We start from the raw sequence: 22,576 nt of genomic DNA, 5'->3' as shown, positions 1-22,576 counted from the left end.
GGCAGAGGCAGGTGGATTTCTGAGTTCGAGGCCAGCCTGGTCTACAGAGTGAGTTCCAGGACAGCCAGGTAGGTCTACACAGAGAAACCCTGTCTTGAAAAACAAACAAACAAACAAACAACAACAAAGATTCCATAACAGCAGCAGCAACAACAACAACAACAACAAAATTATGGACCAATATTACTTATGAACATAGGTATAAAAGTTCTCAACAAAAACACTTGCAGACTGTATTTAAGAATACATCAAAAAGATTATCTACCATGATCAAATTGATCAAATTAGTTTCATCCCAGAGATGCAGGGATAGTTCAATATATGTAAATTCACAAACAAATATACTAAAAGACAGAAACCAGAAAGATCATCTCATTTGATATAGTAAAGGGCTAACAAAAATCCAACTTCCCTTCATGATAAAAGTTCTGGACATAGAAGTCCCCTGTAGGGATACAAAAGACATATCTCAACACTATAAAGGCAGAATAGCAAGCACATAGCTAACATCATTCTAAATGCAGAGAAACCCAAAGCATTTCTACTAAATCAGACAAGGTTAGATTTTTGTCAACTTGACATAAGCTAGAGTCACTTGGGAAAGAGGTGAGCCCTCACCTGACAAAATGTCCCTGGCAGAATCTGCCTTAACTCACCGGCACAGGAAAGCACTCTGTAAACAGGACTCTGATAGCATAGGCATTGGTAAATAAGTGGTACCTCATGAAGCTAAAAAGCTTCTGTATAGCAAAAGTATCAAGAAAAATAACTCAATTAAGAAACAGGATAAAGAACTAAAGAGTTCTTAAAAATGAAACATACAAAACCCTGATGTACCCAAGGATGAAATGAGTAATGCTAAGAAAGGGTTCAAAAGAGGAGGAGAAGAAATGAACCCATAACAACAAAATGAAAAATACAATATGGCAGTTGGGATATAACTGTGAGAGTCTCCTAGGAAACAGAGCAAAAGAGCAAGCAATGAGAGAAAAAAGCAGAGATCAGAAAACAAAGGGATGCCAGCAGAGGTGGCATTTTAACAGGAGCTTCATGAGTGACACTGGTGAGGGGTCCCTAGCAGCAGCTCTAGGCTGGAGAGAGTGCAGACCAGGAAGCTCTGTAAAGTCCAGAGCAGCTCTAGGTACAATCTAGATACTGTTTCTCAGTGTGCAGGGTCAACTTTAAAGAACCACTGCAATTATGTGTCTGCATGTGAATATGTATACATACGAGTGTAGGTCTCCATGGATGCTGAGGTGCGATCTTCTGGAGTCAGAGTTACAGGCTGTTATGTATGTGCTGGGAACTGAGTGAGTCCAGGAGTGTAGAATGTGCTCTTAACCACTGAGGCCATGCAGTCCCCAAAGTAAGCTCTGGATAACTAGAAGAGTGTGGTGCTGGATCAGAGCTATGTACACAAAAACTAAGCAAATGCTATAAATACTGAGAATGTATTTGGCTACAAAGAGGCCCCAGGAAATTCCCAAAACATTCTAACAACTATATCATGAGTAGGAGTTAGATATCAAGAGCAAGCACGGCTCATGTGTTGGAGACACTATTTTCCTGCAGTGCTAGCAGAAAGAGGAGCAATACAGGTTCTTCTCAGGAGAGGCTACAAAACTGAATCCAGTTTCACGCCAAAGACCCTAGCTGTTGGAAAATACAGAATCATTCCAGTCCAGCAGAAATAATACTGAAAGTCCCAAGTCTAGCTGGCCATGAGGATAAAAACCACAGTCTCAGCACAGGAAGAAAGGATTACGTAAGTTCAGAGATGTTAGACCAACCTGAGAAACACAGTGAGACCTTGTTTCAAATGAAGAACAACAGAAAACCCAAGACATTTCCTTAGAACTGTCAATAATCAATCAAAAGAGGAAGTAGAGAAAAACTCTAGGTACATAGCCAAAAACTATACTTAAAGCACATAAGCTGTTCTTTTTTTTTTTTTTTTTTTTTTTTCCTTCGAGACAGGGTTTCTCTGTATATCCCTGGCTGTCTTGGAACTCACTCTGTAGACCAGGCTGGCCTTGAACTCAGAAATCTGCCTGCCTCTGCCTCCCAAGTGCTGGGATTAAAGGCGTGTGCCATCACCGCCCGGCTACACATAAGCTGTTCTAACAAGAAAGACTTACACGGTTGAAGCTTTGCCCGTGTGACATACATGAGAACTGAAGTCACCATGGTAGACAACTGTGCTGATACATTTGGCTATGTCATTACCCTCAGCTTAAGCTGTGTACTGAATGCAGTCTTCATGTACTGTGGTGCTGTTGATCGAACCCAGGGCTGCAAGCATCCTATGCAGTGCTAAACAGCAAAGCCCCACACCGCTCCTGTGCGGGAACTGAGTCTGGGATCTCATGTCTCCTCATCAGCACTGAACAAAGCTGCACCCAACTGAGTCCGCTGAGAAGTCATAGATTCGACTGAAAAGTTACCCACACTGGGTGTGCTGAGACACACTGATCACAGGGCTCAAGGGTAGAGGCTGGAGGATCAGAGTTCAAGGGAAGCTTGGTCTACATAGCAAGTTCTAGGAATATAAAGGCATCTGCTCTTAAATGATGTATTGCTGGTAAAAAGTGAACAAGCAGCTGGGAAGAGCCAGAGCCTATGTTCACACGAGCATAGCCTAAGACACATAGCACCTTGTAAACCACGTAAGGACTACAGGTTGCTCGGCAGGCAAATGATAGAGAGCATCTTGAATCACACAGAAAGGCAAGAATGACAGATTAAAGATCTAACGGAGAAAAGCAAAGCTACAGCAGCACAGGAAAATGAGATGATACCATTATTATGGTTGTTGTTATTATTATTATTCTGGAGTATAAAGCAAATTCTGAAGTAGGAACCTGAGTTCAGATGTGATAAAGGAAACATCTGGGGCAGACAGCATTATAAATGAAGGCATTGCCTTGGGCCACACTAGTCACACATCGGACAGACCGCAGATAACAGCCACAGCATATAAAAAACCTCCTCTAAGTCAGTAACAGAATCTCAACCTACAGAAGACCCAGCATAAACAGAACGTATTAACATACAAGGTAATAAATAAAATGACCAATAGCATAGAAAAGGTCAGACTGAAAACAACAATGGCACTGGGGCAGGAAGCAGGGACTCAGGCAATGCCAGGCACTTACCAGGATCGCGTTTGAAGTGCACTTACCCTCCAGCTCGGTAACTTAGGAGAAATCTGTCTAATAAATTTGGGCATATTTACAAAAGAATAAAGCACAAACATAAAGGGCTATCTGTGATGCAAAGACAATAAGTCTACAGGGTACAGGGGGCAGGTATTAACAGTAGGGAGAGTGTGTGATGAGGACCAGAGGAGCAGGAAGCAGCTAAGTCTACAGAGCAGTGTGGTACCGCTGCCAAGGCAAACAGTCTGGGAACATCTGGGAGGAGGTTGGGCTCACCTGCTCCACATGGGGCTCCTTGGCAAAGGAGATCCTGGAGATGGAATGGGATGAAACACTCAGCTCCTGCCCGTTCACTTCACCCTCCTCCACTTCCACAATCCCTGCAAGGGAGGGGCAGTTAGTGTGATCCCAAGCCACTCCTACCTTCTGATGCCTGTGAGACAGTCGAGGGAAACCTGAGCGTTGTGACCATCCAGGTTATAGTGTCTCTCCCTTTTCCCTTGAAGGGAGATGAGCCATTCTTGCAGATATGAAGAAAGTGACTCAGAACTTTTTCTCTTGCTCACTCCTGTGTGGTCAGAGGCTGGCGTTGAGTGTTTTCCTCTGCTTTCTATCTTACTTTTCTTTGAGACACATTCAGTCTCTGACTGAACTTGGACCTCATCTCTTTGCCAGGCTGGTTGCCAGCCAGAAAGCCCTAGAGATTGGCCTGTGTCTATGCTCTGTTGTTATATGGATATTAGGGATCCAGACTCAGGTCCTTACACATACATAGTAAGCACTTTGCCTACGAAGTTATCTCCCCAACACCCATACTTGTTTTGGGGAAGGGATCTCATTATATTGCTTAGGGTGGTTTGGAGTTCATAGTTAAGAAATCCCCCTGCCTCACTCACACTTCTAAGTAATGGGGAGCACAAGGACAAATGCTCGATGGAGGGTCATCTCTGTAGAGATGTCTGGACCCCGGCTCCCTACTGCAGCTGTCTGGACCCCGGCCTCCTTCTGCAGCTGTCTGGACCCCGGCCTCCTTCTGCAGCTGTCTGGACCCCGGCCTCCTTCTGCAGCTGCCTGGACCCCAGCCTCCTTCTGCAGCTGCCTGGACCCCAGCCTCCTATTTGCACTTCTCAATGGGCTAGTAGTATACTATACCCTCAGGTATAGTTCTACCCTTTGCTGGGGAAGGAGCTAGCGACAGACAGCCCTCTCTCTGGCTTTTGTATACGCCCATGTTTGACAGTGCGTGGTGGTAGCTCCATTCCAAGCTGATTAATTCTGAACAGGAGTGAGACTGGGCATGGTCAAGGTCATATAGGCTGTTGAGTGATTTCTGAGACATCAGCTTGCTAGACTTCCAGACAAGGACCATGTGGCCAGTGGCCTGTTCTTGTTAGGACCTATCCTTTCGGCATGTACTGTGTTGGCACAGATGTAGTACCAAAACGAAGGTGGTACTAGGAAGAAGGCTCAAGTGTATGGAGAACTATATCCTCACTGTCCCTACAATATACACCATGAGAACAAATGCGTTTGGAGTCACAGAGAGATCTTTGTAATACTGACCAGCAGGCCCTGGGTTAGGGGCACCATACCTGTGTTCTGGGCACTGACAAAGGCCACCTTGTTGGTGTCAGGCTTGAGGCGGATGAAGCCACACTCTCTGTGCATTGGCTTGTGTGTTTCTGGATGGAAGGAGTTGAACCTGGATGGGAAACAGAGATGTGAAAGAGATATGCGCGGCCTCAAAGGGCTGTCCCACTAGATGTACTGGCTTTCCTCTGGGTACACCATCAGTGTCCCATGGCACCCTGCGGAATACCTTAGTCTCACAGTCACAGTGACGAGAAGCAAGCAGCACAGTGACAACTAGTTCTACGCAGCAGTAAAGGAACTTTTGTTCTTTTCAGACAGGGTCCCACCGTGTAGGCCTGAAACTCACAGTCTGGCTCTGTCTCCCAAGTGCTGGGATTAAAGGCACGTGTCACCATGACCTAGCTAGTAAGAATTTTTAACACGCCTAGCAGAAGGGGAGACTCACAGGACCCCTGGATCTAGCCATTGTTCTCCTCTGCCTCACCTCTGAGCCACAGTGACTTAGGGAGCTGCTGAAGTACTTACAGTAACTGGAAACTGGAAAGTGGGCCTCCGTGAAGTCGTCATCTATGGGATGGGATGGGGCTTTGAGGAGTTACTGATGTTTGAAGATCATCTACAGCTTTATAAGGAACCTCAATAATCTCATTTGTTTGACAACCAAAGTCTTAGCTTTGGTCTGTAGTTGGTGAACAGATATCTGTTCATGTCTCCTTGGGAAAGTTCACACAACAAACTCATGTCCTAACGTGGAGCAGCAGATCTATGATGAATTTGGGAACAGCAATTGTACACTCTTTGCTTTGTGTAGCAAACACAACCAAGATCAAACTATCTTAGGATAGAATATCAGGGCAATCTCTCTTTTGGTATGAGATATGTGCCTTCTTGCTATGGCGGCAGCTGCATGGGCAGTAAGACATATAACTAATGTTGAGACACTGGAGGGCGGAGTATCTATGGAGGTGGGAGGCAGTGCTCAGTCAGGACAGCTTTCTTGTTCCATGTTCACCAAGTGACATTCCTCTGTAATGAGTGGGGCTCAACCTGAAGACAGTCGAAGGACTAGAGAATACGATGCAGTCCTGGAAAGATGCACAAATGGGCAAGACGCCAGCAAGCTGCAATAGCATTTGTGATGGCTACTATGCTAATAAAATACACAACTTGGCTATCAACAGATGCCAGGATGGCTGCCCGGCAAGACCCTGCTTATGGAAAGAAAGAATTACAACGCACGGGCCATGCAGTTCTCATCCTCCATGCTAGTCTCTAATTCAGCAGGTAATTAGAAAAAAGGGATGAGTTAAGAGTTGCTGGTTCTCCACTTCCTGCTGCTGGGAGAGATGCAAAAGAGAAAGAGAACACAAATCAGAGCTGTGTTAGGGTCCCTCCTGTGATTAAAAACTTGAATCCCACGGGAAGAGTCAGCTAGTGAAGATTGAAAACTAAGGTAAAGATGACAGAAGTACCTCCCAGGCGCTCCTGACACTTGGAAAGGCAAGATCTATGATTCTGTACAGACAGAGTACACAAAAAGTCGAGTGGGGAATACTCTGCCTTGGAATAACTTGCAGTGGGAGAGACTTGTAAGAAGGAAGGGAAAAAACTGCCAGCTTGGTTCGCTGTGGAACGCAGGGTACATGGGATCAGTCTGAATGCTGTGGAAGCAGCTGAGTCATGTAAGCCATCCCTTCTAGGGACAAAGGCTGAATAACCTGGGACAACAGGAAAAAAGTCAGTTCCTCATGGCCTGGCTCATATAATATATGCCATTAGGGACACTTGGCTATCAACGGCTGAGGTCCCCATGAATCAAGGTCTGAAAGAGAAGAGACAGAAGCTGCTGAGGGAAGGTAAGTGAGGTCGTGTGCCAGTTACTGAGCAACAAAGGACTGTTTTCTCCATTGAAATAAGTTCATTCAGGAGGCAACCTGGGAATGGAGCTTTAGTTAGTTGCTTAGCTGGGCCCCTTGCTGGGTGTGATCTACAAGGCAGAAGAAGTTTTGCTGGATCTGGGTGAGTTAAAATGACATATAAAATGGGCCCTTAAAGTGCTGTAGTAATGAGGAGGAAATGAAGAAGGGTAGAGCAGATGAGAGAAGTTTGTCTGGGTCATGTAGGTTAGAGGTGACAAGACTTGTGCCAAATGGAAATGCCTATGGAAAGAAAATGACAGAAGGACAACCGCTGCTGTAGCGAGCGTCACAGAAGGCGTGGAATGATAAAAACAGTGCAGACCGAGGACCATGAAGTTGCGGATGATCACCCGCCCTGTCCCAAGTAAGATGTGTACCCTGATTTCTCTCTTGCAAGAACGAATGTTAGGAGAGGAGACTTCACCTGACTAGAATTTACTTAGCAGCTCATGTGGTGAGGGAGAGGCAATTGGTTACTTTTGTAGAGCCCCAAGTCTGGCAGAGCCAGGGGGTCAACTCAAGTGTCAGACATAAAAACAGCCCTGCCCGCTCCTCGGCCCTCTGCGCTGTGCTGAGCAGCTCAGATGAGAGAAAAAAAAAATACTTATCAGCACCATGGCAACAGTGCCCAAGGATACAGAGGCCACAGAACACTCCATAAAGTAGTCCCTTTCATCCACACCACTGTACCCATGCTTGTTTGAGGACACAACTGAGAGAAGTGGCAGAACTGTTCTCATGCTCTGGTGGACCTCACTCACAGTGGTTTTTAGTATCCTCTTGTTAGCTGCTGACCGCTGAGATCAACTAGAACTTGCTCAGAATAGATGGTGGCGGCCTGCAAAGGTCCTGCTCACTCTATAAAAGGGTTTCATCACACAGGTAGTGTAATGCTAACCTTGAGTGCCTTAGAAATTTAAAAAATCACCTGAAAAACAGTAAAAACAGCAGCTAAACAGGCTAAGAGGGTATCCTGCGCAGAGATGAAACATGCCAAAAGCTACAAGGTGTCAACAAAAAAGGAGGTGGGGCACCTCCTTACGAGCCGCTTCTTATGGAGGCTCCTCAAATCATAAAACCGTTGCCACTCTTGTTGGTTATGTGTCAGAACTGGATGCAGGATCTTCCTGCTGATGACACTGCAGGCTTTGGTTGCAGAACGTGGAGAAATCAAGCTAGGACTCAACTGGAACCTCCTTCCATGCTGGCTGGCTTTGCTGCCGGAAGAACTGCCACCAACGATCTTACTGGCCTGCACACCCCGAGAGCTACACTATCAAACTGCGAGGTAGGCTTGCCCACTGGTACAACTGTAGCAGTGACGACTCTGAGTGCAGCCAGCAGCCTCCCAACTAGATGCGAGGCTTGCTGAAGATCAGTCACGCCTGGTAGTCTAAGTCGGGACAGAAAGCTGGGGCTGGGAAGCCATAAGCTTTAAGTGGATTGTTTTGTTTTGTTGTTTTGTTGAATGGACATATCAAATGACCTTGCACTATCTGCGTTTATGCTCAGTTTATTAGTACTATTGACCTTTTGTAGAGAGAAGGCTTCTTATAGCAGGAGCTGGTAAGGTGCAAAGACTCATAACTTGTTAAACTGCTAAGAATAAATAAGGCCTGTTTAAGTGACACAGGTGGCCCGATGTTTAAATAAAAGTCATACACATGCCACCTTTCCAAGGCTAAATGAATCCTGCAAAAGAGGGAGAAAAAAAAAAAAAAAAAAAAGTAAGAGCCAGAAGATAGGGGCCTGGGGTGCTAGGGCCTTATCCTTCCAGAACTACAAAGTCATCCTACTGCCATCTTGAAGCAAAGACTTCTGTGTCTCAGAAACCATGGCAATAAATACAGAACAATATGGCGACAGCTAGGTCTTATGGTAATGGACCTGTCAACATTCTTTAGCACAGGACCTTTGCCTGAGATTCCACACATTACTCTCTCTTGTCCACCCAACAAGTGCAAGTGATCCTGGGAGACGCTAGAGTACGTGCAAGTTAATGATGAGCTAAGAGGAGGCTCTGATGCAGCTCTTGTAAGGTCGCCATCCATGATGGGGTGTACTCTGGTAATGTAGCTGACCAGGGACCCCCACACTCCTATGAGGAACCTCTCACCCATGCTCTGTAATATGCCCAACAAACTCATTGGTTCACCAAGCTGAACCTTGGTAGAATCCTTGGTTGTTGATCTGGGGTGAATAGTTCATGTTTCCCTAGAAGTTGTTCACTCAGCAATTCAGAAAAAAAAAAAAAAAAAAAAAACAAAAAAAACCTAAAAAAACAAAAATCCCACTGTGGAGGACACCTTAGCTATGGGCCTGCTGGGGTGTGATCTGACCAGAAGAGGCTCTGACTCTCAGCTCTGTCACCATTCTTCCAAGCTGCACAACTCTTAAAGACAGAAGTCACGAGCGTGCATGCATGTGTACTGTGTCAGCGCCTGAAGTACATCCCAGATACACCCCTAGCCCAAGAAACTTGTTCTTAATAATATAAGGAGTAGCATTTTCAACTTGTATATTTCAGTTTTCAGTCCTAGGCACCACTGTAAACACTGTAGATAATTACAGTAAAATCTTAGGGTTTCTCTGTGTAGTCTTGGCTGTCCCAGAACTCACTTTGTAGACTAGACTTGCCTCTGCCTCCCCAGTTCTGGGATTAGAGGCTTTTGTTTGTTTGTTTTGAGACAAGGTCTCTTTGTGTATCATGGCTGACCTTGAATTTAAAGAGATCTGCCTGCCTCGGGCTCCCTCCCCAGTGCTTGGATTAAATGCAATGCTTATTTTTGTGTAAGAGCCCATTCACTCTCTATGGTAGAAATGGAACAGGTACTGAATTAGTGTATAATTTCTAACTAACCTTTGTCACATATTCATAATGAACACAGTACATAGGTCTCTACTTGTAGCACTTAGAAGACAAAGGACAGCATGGTCTACACTGTCATGGTCTAGCCTGACATGAAACAGGAAAGGCCTGCCTCTGGGCTGGTCTATGAATGTGATGCAGTGGCAGAGACCTACTTATGTGCAAGGCCTAGTATAGGAGATAGGGAGGGAGAGACAGGGAGGGAGGGAGGGAGGGAGGGAGAGAGAGAGAGAGAGAGGGAGAGTGAGAGAGAGAGAGAGAGAGAGAGAGAGAGAGAGAGAAGGGGGAGGGGGAGGGAGGGAGAAGGAGATGGAAAAAAGGAAGAAAGGGAGGGAGAAAGGAGGAGAGAGGGTCATTTGTTTGCTTGTTTTTCCAGTGCTGGAATTGAACTCTCAGGGCCTCACACCTGTTCCACCACTGAGCTATATATCCTTGTCTCTCTCTTAAAAATTTATTAGTATTTTCTAAAAATGTTATGTGTATGGGTATTTTGCCTGCATGTATATCTGTGTATCATATACACTCCTGGTAACTGCAAGACCAGAAGAGGACATTGGGTCCTTTGGAACTGTAATTATAGATGGTTGTCGGCCACACTGCGGGTCAACCCAGAACCTAGGTCCTCTAGAAAAGCAGGTAGAGCTCTTACCCACGGAGCCATCACTCCAGGCCCACACCTAGCTCTCTTTACCTTTACATTTGAGACAATCTTGCACACAGCCCTGGAACTTGTGATCTTTCTGCTTCAGTATCCCAAGTGCTGGAATTACAGACATTATGTTACTTGGCTGTGCTAGACTCTTTGGGATTTATTTATTTTTTTTAAAGATTTAATTTTTTTTTATCGTGTGTATGTCACATGTTTTAGGGTACCCATGGAGGTCAGAGGTTGGGGATCCCTGGAGCTAGAGTTACAGGTAGTTTTAAGAGGCCTGACATAGGTACTAGGAATTGAACTTGGGTCCTTTAGGAAGAGAAATATGTGCTCTTAACTGATGAACCATCTCTGCAGCCCCAGACTTTGTTGTCCTTGTTTATTTGCTTTATGTGTAAGGATGCTGCCTACATAGATGCCCAGAGTCCAGAAGAGAACTTGAGATCCTCTGAAACTGGAGATACAGATGGCTGTTAGCTGGCATGTGGGTACGGGGAATTGAACCTCTGGCAGAGCAGTCAGTGCTTTTAACTGCAGACACCTCTCAGCCCTAGGTAATTTTTTATTATCCAGAGTTCCCGGCTCACTGGAGATGGTACCAACTCTGAGAAGTGGTTCTGAGTTGTTTAAGAAAGCAGGCTGAGCAAGCCACCAGGAACAGCCAGGAAGCAGCATTCTTCTACGACTTCTGCTTCAGTTCTTGCCTCCAAGTTCCTGCCCTGACTTCCCTCAGTGATGGAGTGTGAGCCTAGAGTTGTAATATGAAAAACAGTTTCCTCTTCAAGTTACTTTTGGTCATGGTGTTTTATTGCAGCAATAGAAACCATAAAAAAGACTACCCTCCATCTTTGTGAGCTGTCTTTCTCAGCAGTCCAGGCTGACTAGGGATTCATGATTAGCCTGCCTTAGCCCCAGAATGCTGAAGATTACAGGCATATGCCTTCACAATCAAATGCGCGCTCTCTCTCTCTCTCTCTCTCTCTCTCTCTCTCTCTCTCTCTCTCTCTCTCCCCCCCCCTCCCCTTTCCCCTCTCCCCTCTCTCCTCTCCCCTCCCCCACCCCTGTCTCTCAGAGCTGAGGACTGAATCCAGGGCCTTCAACTGAGCTAAATCCCTAACCCTAAATGATCTCTTTTTAAAAACACAAGTCAGGTATGGTAACACAGGTCTTTAATTACAGCACTCGGGAGGAAGGGTTTAAGGCAAGTCTAGTCTCAGAGAGAGTTCTACGACATGCAGGGCTACACAGAGAGACCATCTACAAAACAAAACCAACAAACAACAAAAAGCCCCAGAAAATAGCCATCTTATACCTTTTCATATTTTACTTACAAAATGAGGCAAATGTATTTGCTGGGTATGGTGGCACATGCCTGAAACTGCAGCTCTCTGCTAATGGAGGTAGACAACTGTGAGTTTGCAGCCAATCTAAGACACACAGTGACTTCCAGACTAGTCTGGGCTGTGTAATGATACTCTGTCTCAAACACAACAAAACAAATAAAAATAGTAACCATAACAAAACAAATGCAGGTTGAGTAATCTCTAATTAGAAAATTGAAAACCTGGGCTGGAAAAATGGCTCAGTGGTTAAGAGCACTGACTGCTCTTCCAGAGGTCCTGAGTTCAATTGCCAGCAACCACATGGTGGCTCACAACCATCTGTAATGGGATCAGATGCCCTCTTCTGGTGGGTCTTAAGACAGCAACAGTGTACTCACATACATAAAATATTAAATAAATAAATCTTTAAAAAAAAAAGAAAAAGAAAGAAAGAAAATTGAAAACCGCAGGGCAGTGGTGGCACACACCTTTAATCCCAGCACTTGGGAGGCAGAGGCAGGTGGATTTCTGAGTTCGAGGCCAGTCTGGTCTACAGAGTGAGTTCCAGGACAGCCAGGGCTACACAGAGAAACCCTGTCTCGAACCGCCCCCACCACCCCCCCCAAAAAAAAAAAAAAAAAAAACCAAACCCCAGTTGAGGGCTGGAGACACGGCTCAGAGGTTAAGAGCACTTGTTTGGACCCTAGTATACACGTGGCAGCTCACAACTGTCAGTTCCAGGGCATCTAATACCTTCTTCTGGCCTCTGCAGAAACCAGGCACCAGAAACCAGGCACACTTGTGGTGCATAGACAAACTCACAGATTTTCATACACACTAAAAAAATATAATAATAAATCTTTAAACCCAAAATGTCCTAGCATGGTGGCAAATAGCCTTAATCCTAGCAATTAGGAGGCAGAGACAGGCAGATCTCTGGGACTTTGCTATCAGCCTGGTCTATACAGCAAGTTCTAGTACAACCATGGCTGTACTAGTGTTTTGTCTTAAAACAAAACAAAGCCCCAAACCCATAAGAACCTAAAAGCTGAAATGGTGTCACGTCAGTGTAAACTGTTTTGGTTTTCAGAGAATTTGATTTGGGGTTTGTGAGTCAGAACTGCTTCCCTAGTCAAGCCTGAGCTAATGATATTCTCCAATCAAAACATCTGAGTCTGGGGCTGAGAGCTGCCCAGTGGTCAGGATGACACACTGTTCTTGCAGTTAGATTCCCAGCACCCACACCAGGCAGCTCACAACTGTCCAGAACTCTAGCTCCAGGGAGCTAATACCCTCTGACCTCCTTGGGCACATACACAGACACGTAAATAAATAATTTTAAAAATTTAAATGTGAAATGCTTCTGTAAGTATTTCAGGAAAGAGAGTTGATATGTAGCAACAATAAGAGGTACAGATATTTACTGCATTTATTTGATTATGTAAACGTGTGTGTAGGGTCAGTGAGTGACTAGGAGTCAGTTCTCTCCTTCCACCGTTGTGGGTCCTAGGGCTTGAACTCAGATCATCAGGTTTAGAGGCAAGTGCCATTACCATTGACCCATCCTGCCAGCCCCTAGTTAAGATTCTTAACGTAGAACTCTACAGTGGAGACCGAAGCAGAAACAAATTTTGCTTTTTTTAATTTTATGTACTTTAAAAAAAAAAAAAAGAAGAAGAAGTGAGGTGCTGGGGAATAAATCCAGGGCTGACACACTGTAAAGCCGCTCCATCACTGGAGTCTCTACCCTACTTTAAACTTGCTAAGCACATACATTACTTTTGAAATTACATGTCAGCTGCCCTTAAAAGTAACATTATTTCCCACTGAGAACCATAATACTTGCTAGAACACCTCAGCTAGTGCAGGACAAAAGTAAGTGACGACCCCACACTCTTACCTCAGCAGCCCTGAGTAACTGATGTCCACACAGTAGACTGATGCTGCTGATTTACTCAAACACACACCAGCTGCTTTCCTGCTTGGATTAACTAACTTGTCAATGTGAGGTCTGCCTAAGATCTTAAAGAATGTAACAGCATAAAAGTACCATTCTTACCAACCCTGTGCCTTAGCTGCCAGGCTCTGGGAAAGAAGAGAGAGCTTTTCTGAAGCAAATCTAAAGGTGCACTTGCATCTTCCTGACTGGCCTGTCTTTCGTCAATCTCGAGTTATCTAAAGGCCTAGGTAACCTGTGAGCCAGGTGGGACTTACGAGAAGTTGAGCATAGGCTGACCCACGTGGGAGATGTGCACCTCCTCCAGGTACTGGAAGGGCTGCAGTGTTGGAAAGGTACCAACTCCTGGCGGGTCTGACAGCCAGGTACCCAGCATCCAGGACAACGGCTCCACCACTGGATTCAGCTTGGGAGGCTCTGAAAACGAAAGGATGGAACAGTAAATGACTGGCTTCCTCCGGGGTTTGTCCAGACTTTGGGTGGAGGCCTACATGATACTGGAACGTGCTTTTGCCACAACAGCCACAAACCCTTCAAATGCCCTGTGGTGAGACTGTCTTAGACCTCTGCAGCGCCCAGAGTCTGGGGAGTGAGGAGGATGAAAGGGAAGCCTGAACACTGTCCTCCAGCCCCCGAAATCCTGAGACCAGAATGTAGCATGGGGGGAACAGTGCACAAGGAAGAGAGAACAGGTGGGCTACAGAAGCAGATGTGAAAAGCGACAGGGCTGGAGCAGGAGGCCACGCTAGAGCCAAAGGCTGATAGCTTCTAAGAAAATTGGCCTCTCCCTTTTATTCAACTGTGCCTTCTTCATATTGCAGCAGAGATTGTCTCCTTTCTTAGGTATGAAAGTGCTACACTGGCTGGCACACTGAGAGGTGGAAGCACCTGAAGGACAGTGGGGCAGGCTGCTCTCTGAGGCAGCTCTGTGAGGACAGGGGCTGAGTGCTAGTGAAGGTGCGGTCTGTAACTGAGTCGCATGACCTACAAGGTCACCCTCGCTCTCACCCTGACTCTGCCAGAGATTGTGCAGGGCCTCAGAAGGACCACCAGGCTGTTTCCCATATGTGACCAGGATTCTTCTGGAACCTTTCTACAACTTAACTCTTGGGTCTGGAAAGCGACTCAAAGGAAGAGCAGAGCTGGAGATGGACAAGACCCTCAGTGCGGTAGATCTTTCACCTACCAGCAGATCTGTCCTCACTTCCAGAGACCGACAACTCATGATGCGCTCTCCATGACAGCTGTGCAGGGCTGGCTAGGTCAGCCTTGGGAACTACTACAGCTTTAATACCACACAACTCTGAGTTGAAAGAGTTGGGAAGAATATCCAGAAAGAGGGACGACCTTTCCAGGGCCCCACAGGCAGAGAAGAGAAGCTACAGGAGTCAGCTGTCTCCTACCATGTGGGTTCCAGGAACTGAACTCAAGTGCATCAGACTTGGCAGCAAGTGCTTTTAGCCACTGAGTCATCGGGACAGAACTTAATCATGTTTGTCACCGGGTTGGAGAAATGGTCTAGCTATTAACAATACTTCTTGCTCTGAGGAGGACTAAAGCTCGAGTCCTAGCACCACATGGCCATCCATAATTTCAGTTCTGGGAGATTTGATGCCATCTTCTGACCTCTTTAGGCACCAAGCACACCCTGGGTATACATACATGTATGCAGGCAAGACCTTTTTACATAAAATAAAATAAAGTATATAAATGTAACACAATATTTTAATTTATTATTTTTATTTACATATATATTTGCAAGTCTATGTGAGTGTAACGGGTATAATTCTGGGCCTCTTCACTGGATAACAGGAGACCAAGCTCCTGTCTACTCCCCTACTCTTAGGGTGCCAAGTCAGCCTCCACACCTTAGTTGAAGCCTCCACCTCAAGGGGCAGGGGCTTATGATCTCAAATTGTTCCAATATAGGGTATAGGGAACTCAGTCATTTTGAGCAAGACAGGGCAGTCTGCTGCCTCACTCAATGTCATGATCTCCAGTAACACCTAAGCCCTCTGGGGTGGGACAATACTGGTGCTGTGCTCTAAAGGGGCCCTCGCAGCACCCAACCCACAGGCGACTATGTTCAGAGAAGTGCATGTACCTCAGAGTGTCTCTGTGGGAAGGCATGATGAACAGGTGACCTCCTGTACACTGTCTGCTGAGGAAATACCACTTCTCCCTTATAGCTCTTCCCAGACTTACTAAAAGCATACGAAAAGCTAGTTCTGTCAGCATGTACATTGATCAGCATCGGTTCGTGTGCCTATAAGCTGGCATGTGTCTCTCATGCGTGTTGGTGTGTATATCATATGAGTATGCACAGCTTGTGAGGTCCTGTGCTGGACATCAGCAGTGTCGTCTCCATTCTCTTCCCCTTTCATTTTGTTCCCCTGCAGGCAGGATAAGGATGATCTATGCCTGCCCCCTAGGGTGGGAGGCTTGCAACAACAGACAGAGCAGTAGGACAGGGCACACTCAGGACAGGGCAAGGCTGTGTAGGTGACTCATAGAAACACACTGGCTTCCCAGGAAGGTGTCAAGTACCCTCTGGAATGAAGCCCTGCACTAATGTTTATGACCCACACCTGACTCTAGTCACATACTCCATATTAAGGAAGCCTCAACAAGCATTACAAGTTCTAGACCACATGGTCTTGCCAGAATCTACAAGGCCCCTTCTGATCCCCAGTGTCCTCTGAAGCCCTTCACATATACCTGGCGTTGCCCAAATTTTAGACCCCTTATAGGGGTCAGTCAGTTCCCCCCCCCCCCCGTTGTTCTGTCTGAGTCATTACTGAGTGACATGTTTCTCTAACAGAAACAAGCTCAGGCCCTACTAAAATTCTGTCTTCACACTGCTTCCCAGCCAGTGAGAGCAAGGGAGGACCATCCTCAAATGTCAGAAGAGAGACACAGACCAGAGGAGGGAGGACAGAGAAACATGGGAAACACAAGACAGGGAGAGACTAACACGGTCCTGCTCTTTCTTCTTCCAATCTGTCTGAGGATCAATCTGGGATGCATCATTTCTGCCTCTCCCAGGAATTAAAATAATGGAAAAGGTGAGGGTATTCATCGCCAAGCATGGCGACCTGAGCTGGATCCCTAGAGCGCAGAGTGGAAGGAGGGAGCCAACTCCCGCATGGGTGTTGGACTGGACTCAGGTCCTCTGGAAGAGCAGTAAGCACTTCTAACCACTAAGCTGTCTCTTCAGTCCTTAGTTCTGTTTTTTGAGTCAAGTCTTACTATGTGACTCCGGCTGACCATGAGATCCTCCTGCTCACCTTCCAGAGTCCCAGGGATGAGCTACCAAGTCCAGCTACTATACCCTTAAAATCTCAGGCAAGGCTGTTGCCTGTGCAAGACCAGTCTCCACAAATACAAAAGACCAAAAGTTGAGATGTGAGTGAGCCTAACTCGGGGAAGAAGAAGATGAAACAAAAATCCAGAGCAGTCTAAATAAGAAATGCTCTCCATAGTATTAGGCATTACAGTTGGGGCGGCCACTGCTTGGGAAGGTTTAGGAGGTATGGCCTCGCTGGAAGAAGTCTATGACTGGTGGCACACTTTGAGAGTTAGAACTTAAGGCACTGCCAGTCCACTCTGGTTTGTGCTACAGTTAAAGATGAGAGGATGAGAGCTCCCAGCTTCCTGCACTGGCTGGTCACATGTCTGCCGCTTCCTGCCATGATAGAGTCTTCTGCTCTGGAATCATAAGCTCAAATAAACTCTTCTGTAAGTTGCTGTAGTTGTGGTGTTCTCTCACAACAATGGAAGAATACTGAATACAACCAGCCAGCAACGGAAAGAACGCAAAAGTGAGGACGTACAGCACAGGCAATGGGGTAGAGGACCTTCATGGGAAGACACCTGGAGCTTCCCGACACAGACGTGAGCAATATGCTTACCCATCACACCCAAGACCCAGGGTTTGAAACAACACTGCAAAAACAAAACAAACATACCTCCCCCAAGTCCAAACTATGGGACACAATAATGTACATAAACTTAAAAATTATTTTTTTTTAAAGGTGAGCATAGAGCAGAACCCAGCAATAGCTTTACTCCCAGGGACAGGACCAACAGAAATTACCCACCAAAGTCAGACCTATCTGCAGCAGCAGACTGTTCACCACAGCCACAGGTAGAACTCACATCCAATGCCTGCTGAGTGAGCTGCAACACTGCATGTCCAGATGAGGAACATTATTTAAAATCATAAAAGCAAACGATTCCCAACTACTACCACAAGCCTGGGTGAGAGAAGTCAGACCACAAACAGGGATTATCAGATCCCACTCTTGTGAAATGATCAGGTTCCCATATACAGAGGGAAGGCAAGTCAGCGTTCCTCCATGGCAGAAGACACAGGGCTAACAGACAATCCCACAAGGAAAGAACAAGGGTGGTATCTTGTTTGTAGCTCGCCTCAGCTTCCATCACCCTATGCTTGCTGCAGACCTGAGATGGCCAGTGCTGTAGCACTAGAGATGTGGCTGCCCCAGACACACCCACAGGCTTCCCAAAACTCAGTCCAGAAAAATAATTTCCAGTATCCCAGAACAAAAAAAACTTAGTGAGATGACAGTATTTTGGATAATGATGTCAAATAACATAATTGTTAAAATTAGTTATGCTAGTCTCCTTTGATCTTCTTAAAGCAGTTATTAAAAAGTTTAAGATAGGGCTGGAGAGATGTATGGCCCAGTGAAGACCTAATAGCTCAGGACAACAGCTGTCATGCTGGGACACAGATCCACTGTTGCAATATTGCTAACTTTAGTATCTCAGTAAGTCAAGACATTGGTTTGGGGATATAACAGTCGACTTAGAGATTTGTTAATTATAAACAACTGGTGGTATGAACCACATATTCTTGCCCTGGCTGTCTGATCTACTAGTTAGTTAGGCATGGCATTGTGTCCCACCCTCCACTATTCTTTCCTCTGGGTAAGGACTAAAAAGGCCCTGGGTATTCTGGACTAATCTATACAGCCCTCAGCTACGTCTCAGAATAGCTTTCATGCTGTTTAGAGTCACCCTGGGAACAGGTACCAGAAACAACTAGTGCTGCAGGAATTATCCCACTGAGGGAGTACTCTGTTACACAGCTCAACAAAGAGCACGGGGAAGCACGCAACAGATCCTGACATGAGATACCTGTGAGAGCTAAGTGGGCACAGTATGGTACATACTAACCCAGGACAGGAAATGTGCTTCTGCAAAGCTTGGTCGGGTTGAAGCAAGCCCTCAGACCAGAAGGTTTGTGTATAGAAGCAGGGTCAGTTCCTTGAGTGTCTGCTCACCTCTCCCAATACTAGGTAGAGGGGACAGAGAGATGGCTCACTGTTAAGAGCCTATTCTCACTATTCCCCCAAAGGACATAGGTTTCATTTCAGTGCCTTAGAATTACTGTCTGTAATTCCTGTCCCAGGAGATAATGCCCTTTTCTGGGCTCTGCAGACACTGCATGTATGTGTTGTATAAACATACATGTAGGCAAAAGAGCCATAACACATAAAATAAAAACTAGGTGGAGACACTCACTGAAAGCATTTTGATTAAATAGGGAAGAAAAAAAAAAAGGTTATCACAAATGGACAGATAGAAAGAGCCCACAGAGGGGAGGCTGTGGAGAAACTGGAAATGTGGAACATGCTATTAAGGAAGGGGTATTGGTAGAGAAAAGGGACACAGATGTTGAGGAAGTCTGAGGGGCTGCACTGCTAAGACTAGGTAGTGGCAGAGAGCAAGGCTACCAGGCTGCACAGTGCTTGGCATACTGGCCTGTGGGTCTGAGGGAGGGCCTAGTTATGCCTGCTGTCCCAGGGGCACGAGTGCAGGTTGCATTATGTCTTTTTATCCTTTCAGTGACACTGTAGGTTGTCCCTTCTGTGCTGAGGAGTATGAAGCATGGCTAGGATCAAGTATATACCTTGTCTGTTAGGAGCTTTGGGGGTCTGGATTAGAGAAGGATGAGGATAAACTACAAGTTGTAAATCTGGGGCTGGCAGGACAGACTTATCAGAACCAGAAGAGGGAAAGGCACAGGATGATACCACGCAGTAAAGAAAGTGGCTGTATCCCAAGATAGGGGAGGACACAAAAAGAAAGGAAGGATGGGCAAGAGGGCAGAGTAAAGATGTGTGGGCCACAAGGACAAAAAAGCCTTGGGCTGGCTAGAGTCACCAGGGGTGGCCTGTCCGGCAGGTGGGCACCATGGCATGGGCTGGGCATCTACCTGAAAACAAGGCAGGAGAGAATGCTGAGTGCTGCAGCTTGCTGCCTTGCCCAGGTTCTGCCAAAGCTCAGTAAGGGGTACCTGTGAATCAACGTGACTGGGAAGATGCACTCATGCTATGGCAGCCACTTTAGAAACAAGAGTTCAGCTGGTCCTTCTGGAGGAAGAACTGCATACCCAGGCACCACCAATCTGTGACATGCAAGGTTCATGAGCTGTCCTGTGACACTTGGCAAGTGAAAGGAGACCCAGGACTCCAGGACTCTCTGATGGTGAGTAGGAAGTGCATGATCGGAAACAAAGGGTGTACGTACCGTTGTGTCTACACATCAGGATGCTCAGTGCCAAGGGCCATGGCACAGTGCAGTGTAGAAAGACTCTGGAAAGTAGCATCTGTCTAAGCACTGAACTTCCTCCCCACCCCCCGCAACTCCCACAGCCCACTGTCCTTAAAAGATGCCAATTTAGACAGGTGGCAGCAGGTACATGCTGAACAATCAGTGTGTCTACCCTGGCAGTAAACCTGGAGCACCCTGGATGGGCTGGCTCCTTCTCTGCTCTTCCACTACCCTAGAAACCCTGCCTGCAACTGCTGCCATTGCCTTCACTGATGTGTGGGACAACAGAAATTATTCTATAGCCCAAATATCCAGTTATGGATCCTACATGTGTGGAAACCTATCAGACTAGAGTATCAAGAACTTTGTGTTTTACTGTACATAAATTCAACTTCATTAGGAGAAAAACAAAACAAAAAAAATATAAGGATCTAGCCTCTTTGTAGCTTTCAGTATCTTAAAAAAAACTAGACAAGGTTTTCTATGAATTTTCTTTTGATTTTTTTTTTATTAAAATCTTAAACTTCAAAAATAAAAACTTAAATTTTCTGTAATAAGTGGCCTAAACATTGAAAACAAGCTTACCCATCCCTAAGTTTTCTGAACTCCGACACACTCCGTCAAGGTTCCTCAAGGTTATTTTCTGCCAATTGACGGGAAATGTGTGCACCTGGCTGTTAAGGCATTGCAGGAAATGAATGCCAATCCAAAGAGAGCATTCTGGGAATTGTAGTCTACTATAAAAGACTAAGTCTCAGAAGAATGTGGATGACAAAGACAGCCAGGGAGATCACAGAACTTTAGAGCTAAAGGAGCTTAGGAAACTAAGCTGCATCTTACAAGTCAGGATCAGGCTGCAGAGTTGGCTGTCTCATCCAGACAAGAAATGAGAACGCTACCCTCTGTTGTTTCCACGGAGTGGAACTGGGGGAATCAACTCGCTAAATCAATGCACAGCAGGGCAGGCACAGAACAGAAGCTGTTTCTTCAGAACATTGTCAGGGGCTTAGGCTCCTAATATACTCTTCTGTCTTCAAGGACGCTGTTCTGCTTAGCTGAGCTCTAAACATGGGAGTTTTCAGTCAGCAAAAGGGCCGTAGGGCCTGGTGAGGACATGGGTAGATTTGTTTTCTGGGACCTGGGGACAAAACTGTTCATGATTCTTACCCTCACACCACTGTGTGAGGGTAAGACACTGTGTGAGCAGTGTCTACTGCTGTGTCAAGCAGAGAAAGCGACACTAATCACACAGTACTACAAAGTGAAAAGCCTACCACCAAAGCACCCATCAGAAGTTGGCTGCTCAGTAGCTCCGAGGAGGCACGGGGTAGCATGAGGTGCGGGGTCTGGGTCCGACTAGCATCAACATGACAGCAAGGTCCAACTGGCCATTCACAATGGAAAGGAAACAGACACAGGAAAGCCAGAGATGATAAATGGAAAACAGAACTCCTACAGAATTCAACAAGACATATAAGACAGGCTCTACCAGTGTCCTCTGCAAAGATTATGTTTGCTTATCTAGTTAGTCCACTGGCACCTATTAGATGACAGACTCTAATAAATGGTTAAGTTCTTTTTTTTTTTTTTGGTCAACTTGACACAAGCTAAAGTTATCTGGGAAGAAGAAGAACCTCAACCTGGTAAGAAGAGAAAACGCCACCATTAGAATGCCTGTAGGAAGTCTGTAGGGTATTTTCTTGATTCATAATGGGGAAGACCAAGCCCACTGAGGGGCAGTGTCATCCCTGGACAAGTAGTCCTGGATGGCATAAGGAAGTAGGCTGAGCAACCATGGGAGCAAGCCAATAAGCAGAGTTCTTCCATGGCCTCTGCTTCAGTTCCTGCCTTGAGTTCCTGCCCTGAACTGTAAGCTGAAGTAAATCCGTTCCTCTCCAAGGAACCTTGGTCACAGTGTTATCACAGCAGTAGAGACCTAACTAAGACAGTAAGTAACTAGAGTTAGCAACCTGCTCATGTATTAGCAATGAACAAATTTAACAGTGATGCTGGGGCTTCTAGTGTCAACTCTAAGAAGCAGTAAATGGCTCTAGTGTGGTGGCATATACCTGTAATCCCAACACTTGGAAGACAAAGGTAAGAACACTGGCACAGTCCACTCTGGACTGGGAGCACCAGGCCAGCCAGAATTACATTAGTAAGAACCTGTTTATAAATGAGAGGAGAGAGGGAACTGTGCTTGGTGGCACATGCCTTTAATCCCTGAACTTGGAGGCAGAGGCAGGTGGATCTTTGTGAGTTCAAGGCCAGCCTGGTCTATGTAGTGAGTTTCAGCAGAGTCAGGGCTATATAGAAAGACCCTGTTTCAACAAACTACCACCACTAACAACACCCTGCCACCCCCCTCCCCCACAAAAGTCATACTCAAAGAAGAAATGAGAAAGAAATTAGAGTCGAGGAGATCTCTCTCTCTCTCTCTCTCTCTCTCTCTCTCTCTCTCTCTCTCTCTCTCTCTCTCTTCCTCCTTCCCTCCCTTCCCTCCCCCCTCCCTCTCTTTCTT

The 22,576-nt window shown here is 46.0% G+C and overlaps 1 protein-coding gene across 2 annotated transcripts in view; it reads right to left on the bottom strand.

The window, feature by feature from the left end:
* Nucleotides 1–22,576, bottom strand: part of Thap4 (THAP domain containing 4) — a 43,497-nt gene that overhangs the window by 4,664 nt on the left and 16,257 nt on the right. The window contains exons 1-4 of one of the 2 annotated variants that reach the window (XM_034521892.2): nucleotides 20,641–20,753; nucleotides 13,731–13,890; nucleotides 4,751–4,860; nucleotides 3,435–3,538 (exon numbers count right to left, since the gene is read on the bottom strand). In XM_034521892.2, the coding sequence (XP_034377783.1) occupies nucleotides 3,435–3,538; nucleotides 4,751–4,860; nucleotides 13,731–13,890; nucleotides 20,641–20,644 (378 nt within the window). In that variant the 5' untranslated portion in view covers nucleotides 20,645–20,753. Of the gene's footprint in view, nucleotides 1–3,434; nucleotides 3,539–4,750; nucleotides 4,861–13,730; nucleotides 13,891–20,640; nucleotides 20,754–22,576 lie in introns of those variants that run through there. The other variant, XM_034521891.2, reaches the window with a different exon arrangement.

This window comes from Arvicanthis niloticus, chromosome 17, assembly GCF_011762505.2.
Source record: "Arvicanthis niloticus isolate mArvNil1 chromosome 17, mArvNil1.pat.X, whole genome shotgun sequence".
In the NCBI taxonomy this organism is placed as follows: Eukaryota; Metazoa; Chordata; class Mammalia; order Rodentia; family Muridae; genus Arvicanthis; species Arvicanthis niloticus.
This window is presented reverse-complemented; position numbering and strand designations above follow the sequence as displayed.